Source organism: Notothenia coriiceps, unplaced genomic scaffold, assembly GCF_000735185.1.
Source record: "Notothenia coriiceps isolate Sejong01 unplaced genomic scaffold, NC01 NC01_scaffold00007631, whole genome shotgun sequence".
NCBI classification, from domain to species: Eukaryota; Metazoa; Chordata; class Actinopteri; order Perciformes; family Nototheniidae; genus Notothenia; species Notothenia coriiceps.
This window is the reverse complement of record NW_011340332.1, coordinates 1-6,681: the sequence shown is the minus strand read 5'-3', so window position 1 is coordinate 6,681 and position 6,681 is coordinate 1. Positions and strand designations below refer to the sequence as shown.

The 6,681-nt window shown below is 41.8% G+C and overlaps 1 protein-coding gene across 1 annotated transcript in view; it reads left to right on the top strand.

Annotated features, from left to right (window-relative positions):
- The window catches only part of LOC104944192 (WD repeat domain phosphoinositide-interacting protein 1-like), a 14,423-nt gene extending 9,432 nt beyond the window's left edge, over positions 1-4,991 (top strand). Inside the window, exons 7-9 of the mRNA XM_010769698.1 lie at positions 1,723-1,883; positions 2,526-2,626; positions 4,308-4,991. Coding sequence (XP_010768000.1) covers positions 1,723-1,883; positions 2,526-2,626; positions 4,308-4,358 — 313 coding nt within the window. The 3' untranslated portion in view covers positions 4,359-4,991. The remainder of the gene's footprint in view (positions 1-1,722; positions 1,884-2,525; positions 2,627-4,307) is intronic.
- The last annotated feature ends 1,690 nt before the right edge of the window (positions 4,992-6,681 follow it).

The following is a 6,681-nucleotide window of genomic DNA, read 5'->3' as shown; positions in this document are numbered from 1 at the left end:
GCCCCTCAAGACTGCGTGCTCAGCCCTCTCCTCTACTCCCTGTTCACACACACGACTCCAACACCATCGTGAAGTTTGCTGACGACACGACCGTCATCGGCCAGATCACCGACGGCGACGAGACGGCGTACAGAGAGGAGGTCGGAAACCTGACATCTTGGTGCCATGATAACAACCTCCATCTCAACGTCAACAAAACAAATGAGCTGATTGTGGATTACAGGAAGCAGCAGAGAGAGGGACACGCCCCCATTGCCATCAATGGGACTACGGTGGAGAGAGTCAGCAGCTTCAGGTTCCTCGGTGTCCACATCAATGAGGACCTGCCATGGACTCATCACACAAACACCATCACCAAAACAGCGGCTCATCTTCCTCCGCAGGCTGAGGAGGTTCAACATGGACTCCAGGATACTCTGCAACTTATACAGGTGCACCATAGAGAGGACCCTGACCTTCTACAGGTGGACCATAGAGAGGATCCTAACCTTCTACAGGTGGACCATAGAGAGGACCCTGACCTTCTACAGCTGCACCATAGAGAGGATCCTGACCTTCTACAGGTGCACCATAGAGAGGATCCTGACCTTCTAAAGGTGCACCATAGAGAGCATCCTGACCTTCTACAGGTGCACCATAGAGAGTATCCTGACTGGCTGCATCAAGGCCTGGTACGGCAGCTGCACCGCCCTCAACCGTAAGGCTTTACAGAGGGTGGTGAAAACTGCACAGGACGGAGCTGCCATCCATGGAGCACCTCTACTCCCAGGGGCTCAGGAAGAAAGCCCTCAGGATTATAAAAGACCCCCATTCCCCCAGCCACACACTGTTCTGTCTGCTGCCGTCTGGCAGGCGGTACCACAGCATCAGGACTAAAACCACCAGACTCAGGGACAGCTTCATCCCACAGGCAATAAGACTGTTAAACACCTGAACTGTTGAAACAACATCCATAACATTCATCTGGCTGCTACTTAGAAAATATTGATCTATTTACCTAATATATCATATTTCAATGACTTGCATATAGACTCTTATTGCACTATTTCACTCTCGTAAAAGAAATGAATACTAGTATTAACTATTTACTTGCACTATAGTTTTCTGTTTTATTGTGTTGCACTGTTGGAGAAGCCTGTGACACAAGATTTTCATTGACATAACTACACTGTAGCTATGTTCGTTTGACGAATAAAGAACCTTGACCTTGAGACAGTGTAGTCAGTGGTGCATGTGTGTGCATGGATGAGTGTGAGGTATGTTGTCAGACCTACGCTGGACAGAGTAAACTAACAAAGTTGAGTAAGAGAGATGCTGGCCTGAGAGCAGCTGTAAGGACATTACAGATGTACTACACACAACCAATGAAGAAACACTTCTGAATGTGTGATGGTTAAGTTTGCAAATTCAGTTCAACCTCAGAATAATGTTCTATTCCTACAGTACACCTCAAATAACTGTTTCATTGTTATGCAATACTCTGCTTTAGCCAGCATGTACTTTGTGTCCTGCATTGTGATTTTTTTCCTTTGATATTAAAACTGTAATATTATCCAGGCATGGTAGAAAAGGGGAACTTTTCTGCCTGTGGGTTCTGAAAAAGCTTTTCACAGTACAGATCCTGTTGAAGCCAATGGAACTAAAACACTTCTGAATCGTACATTTAGGTTCGGAGACTCCAAACTCCAAAAAGTCTTAACAAAATGTTGTGTTCTTGTTTTCATTCTTTACCTTCCCTCTCAGGCTTTTTGGTATAGATGATAACGTGGACGAAGGAGACGAGTCAGAGGGGTCAGAGGTCACAGGGCCAGCACAGGCGTGTCCATCCTATGCTGCGACCGCTGCCTTACCAGTCTCTGGTCCCACCACTGCTACCCTCACTGGTGAGTGGTAACTGACAAGAGCAGTTTGACTTCCCTCTCAGTTCAGCTCATTCAGGTCGTATGTTTCATTAAAAGACCCCTAATTTCCAATCCGAACAGAACAGATTAACCAGGGTACCAGGTTATTTATAATTGATGTTGTCCCTGATGAACAGGATTAGTTTTAGCCTTATACAGATTTATATTAATCATTTTTTTAGCTTTGAAATAAGATATGTAATTTTAGCTTTGAAATAATGCTAAAATTAAATATCTGCTTGTGGTTGGTTGATTTCACACCACTAAAGAAAATGACATTACATGTCACTTCTTAGATGCTTTTATGCAAAGTGACTACCATACATTCAGTATTGTGGGCAATCCCCACAGGAGTGATTAGGGGTGAAGTGTCTTGAAGTGTCTTGAAGTTGCTCTCCCCTGATACCAAAGATCAGACCACTGAGCCATAGCCTCCCCCTTCAACCACACTTGGAACTACATGGAGATCAACTTAAAGCAGATTCAGATTATTTGTCTGGTCAAACTAACATATCGAAAAAGAAATAACCACCGTAGGATAAGAACTTATTAAATGTCAAGAGGTAATCAGGTCTGCATGTAAGTAAAGATGATTCTCTGCCTCCTTTACCGGTTTCTACCCAGGCTACTCTGAAGATGGCGGGGCAAAGAAAGGCCAAGTCATTCCAGAACACGAGTTTGCTGCTGGACCTGTGTGTCTGGACGACGAGAACGAGTTTCCTCCTGTGAGCATCCATAAGGGCTAACTCTCTCCTACAACAGGCTCCTCTAGAGTCACCACACGGCAGTGTTGAGAAATAATGTCCTCCATTGCTATTCAAATGAGAGCCCAATCAAACCTTGGACTCAACTGAGGACAAAGTTGTCTTAACATAATTAACATTAGCAATAAAGTGTCTGTGTCTTTGTTAGCATATACCAGGCAAAAACGTTTACAAAACAGTTTAATTCAACAATCCTCCCTCAAAGAAGCTTTTATGATCTAGTTTTGAAAAAAGTTTTTAGAGAAGTGTTGAAACTCGTCTTCCGAACACTTAGAAGTAATGAAAGAAAATAGGCAACCCCCTTTCATCAGAGAAATAACTAATATTCACTTTTCCATTTTCTTTTTTCATCATAGTGAAGTACCTAAGCCGATTTCATAAATGCTCCTTTCTATAGTTTTCTGATTGCCATTCAACATTGTAGGAATAAGCAATGTAAGAATATATCACTTGATTATCATTGTTTATGTGAAAAGCAATACGTTATAAAACCAATATAACCTTGTATCATATTGTAATTGAAGTGGTATCCAATGTTATCTTGTCTTCTGAAACGGCGGGGGAGAATAAAGATCTCATCCTGCAGCTCATCTCAATTCCATTTGTGCTGGGATGTGTCAACGTTATCAGCTCAACAACTTATATTTGCTATATTTTTGCATGGGTCACTTTATATGTGAACACCACTGGCAAACCCTACAAACAGGCAGTGGAATTTCAAAATATAATATAATAATGTAACAGTGAATCATATTTTAAAGACACACTATCAGTGTTGGGGGTGGTAAGTAAGGTTTTGTCAGAAAGCTACATTTGAGAATCCATCGTTAATGCACTCTGAGAAAGATCAGAAAACACTCTTCTGCCATTATTATCTTTCTTTTACATCTCCAGAATGAAAATCATGCAGTAGATATTTCCATAACAGTCACACCTGGATAAAGCCAAAACAAATATTTATATGTAATGGCCATGAAATGTACAGTAGCACTGATGTGGCCTTTCAGGGTTTACGTTGTGAGGCCTCCTGCCTGATAATGCAGACGTTCTACTAACAAGCCTTATTGAACATCCTATGCAGGTAGTATGGCTCAGCATGATGTCACCACAGTAAGTTACTTTATGAGCAGTGCGTACTGTGGACACAACCACATTATATTACAAATATATGTTACATTAAAGTCGAATGTAGAATAGTAGCTGTTTTCTACTCCGTCCTCTCTATGGCTCATGCAAACTTTAACTGTTGCCATCCCCTTGAATCCATCAATAAAAACAATGAAAAAGTGGCACATCCCTGTAAAAGATTTCCAAATGTACCTTAATTGTGGAAAAATTAGTACATCTGAGGTAAACACGAAAGTTAGCCCCTTCATTTGCCATCTGCTAATTTAAGGGAATAACATTTGGATTTGCTTTCAAGGTAACTACCCTGCTAACCAAACTACAGTAGCTACCTATTCATCTGCAGTAATAACGAAACATGCATGACTCATTATTTCCAGGTATGATTTTATATCTGCAGTGGTACAATGTTTTGTATGTGTTGTGCCAGAATTCCCCACAGAAAGCGAGACTGAGGGAGCTGATCTGGACAAATCCTGTAGAAAAACTAACGGGTGTGTTCCTGTGTTTTTGGTAGATTAATTGGTGCCGAGACGGGACTGGAGGTGGCCCGGCCAGGCGCTCCTGAGTGGGTAGAAGGACAGACACAGGCACTAGTGGGATGAACAGCAAAAACAAGTATTTCATGGTGCCAAGTTTTTATCCACTTGAGAGCAAGTACTATGGATTAACATACAAGGTGACATGGGAAACCAAACACTGACCAAGAATGACATTTTAATTAGTAATCCAGAGAGAGCCAGGTTCTGGTCCTCATGTTACGTAATGCTAAAGATACACTTCTGATTTAGTCACAGCACCTATAGACCTATAAACTTCCTCTGTACTGTTGAGTTTCATCTGTAACCTTGGAACTATAATCAGGGAGTTTGTGTTCGGGGAGTGTTTCCTGGAAGTATGAGGTGCATGCTGGAGCAGAAATATAACCACAACTTTCATAGCTTTTTTACTTGATGAATATATTTAGTAAGTTGCATTACTGTAGCACATTTATTTTCTCATTAACACTATTTTTGTTCACTTCCATGATAAAGAATTTTTTTAATTTGTATTCTGTCTTTGACTGCATTGACATGTAGTAGATGTTTCAGTGTACGCCCCCTGGTCAATTTCAGAAGGTGTGTATGTGCTGTATATTTGTTTGTGCCTATTATCATTTGGAGAAGAGCAAATTATTTTAAAGAATTGCACAAGACCAAAACAAGTGAAATAAAAAATAAACAGTGAAGAAAAAAATGAACCTATGCAAAGCAACTAATTTGTCTTGTTTTTTGTTCTGTTTTATACATGTAATTGTTCACCTGTAAATGTAGCAAACTGCTCCAGAGTGTGTTGAAGGTCACAATGTGATGAAGCCAATAGTCATGTTAGTATGTATAGTGAAAAACATCAATGTATCTCTGGACACCAAAACAACTCTTCATGTTTGAGTCAATGGCCCGAGGTCACAGCGATATAACATCTCTCCTGTGTGAGGCTGAACTCCAGGACCCTCAGAGTATACCCATCCCTTACTGTAGTAGTAATGTTTGGAATTTTTTATTGAAGACACATGGCACATAGAAAATACATTTTGTACACCAATGGGAAACACAGTTACAGAATAAAAACAACTTAACTACAATTGAACATCAATTGAAAAGCCATTCCTTGTGTAGTGAGTAGTGCTCCTGAAGGCAACTCAAGGCCTGACTCCTCCCCAAACATTCCCCTCATTAGAGCAGGGTATAAAATGCACCTGGTTCCCTTTGTTCTTTCCCTTGGCTCTGCTGTCGTGGCCGGTGGTACAGGTAGGTTGCTTAACCAAAATATAGGATACTTTTCTCAGTTCTGCCTGTATCTTTATGCTTCCTTGCAGATTCCTGAAGCCCAAGGTTCCAAATCCTCTTCCTGTGGTTCACCTGCTGCTGCTTTGTTCTCTTGACTTAGTTATTTTTTAATGAGGTTCTCGACGCTCTGGCCTCCGGTAGGTAAATCAGCAGCAGGATTGATTTTGCCGCTGCAGTGAGCCCACGACTCTGGATTTGTGAGTCCTTGTATTTCAGTCACTCTGTTTGACACAAACAGCTTCCACCTTTGTGCTGAGCTGCGAATTAATCCAATGGAAAAAGATCATTGAATCTGTCCACATGTAAAGCTGAATCTTTTCCATGTTGAGTGGCTTGAGAAGATTATTCCCTAACCTTGCCCCGATTAGTGCACCCATAAGCTCCAAGCGGGGTACTGACATTTTCTTCAATGGAGCTACCTTTGACTTGGAGGCCACAAAACGTGTTACAACCTCTCCATCTTTGTTTTGTCCTTGCAGGCAACAGCACTGTATGCCTTTTCGCTGGCATCGCAGAAGACATGCAGTTTGGTTGGATCTCAATTTGGTACCACCTCGGAATGGCCACCAGGTGGAGCTTTGGCAGCTCTGCACACCACTGATCCCATTTTTCAGCCAAGTCTGAAGGCAGCTGCTCATCCCAACCAATTGCCCTCTCCCACAGTTCTTGAAACAGGCACTTTACTCTTATAGTGAAGGGAGTCAGGAAACCGATGGGGTCAAATACTCAAGCTGATGTCTGTAGTACACTTCTCTTTGTATTTTCTTTGCCTTTTTAAGATGTCCAGCAGTCCCTTTAGATCAAATACAAAATGATCCATCTCTGCTTTCCATACTAACCCTAACACCTTCAGTACATTTCCACAATTGGCTGTTTCTGTTGTGTGCTCCACTCCACTTTCTGTCCACTTGGCTCTCAGATCTGGTGAATTTGTCACCCATTTGCACAGGTTCATGCCGGCGTGAGACAGAATCTCCTTTGCTGTTGTGGTAACTGAAAAGGCTTCATCCACATCACATGAGCTGGAAATGAAATCATCAACATAGAGAGACTCTCTCAGAG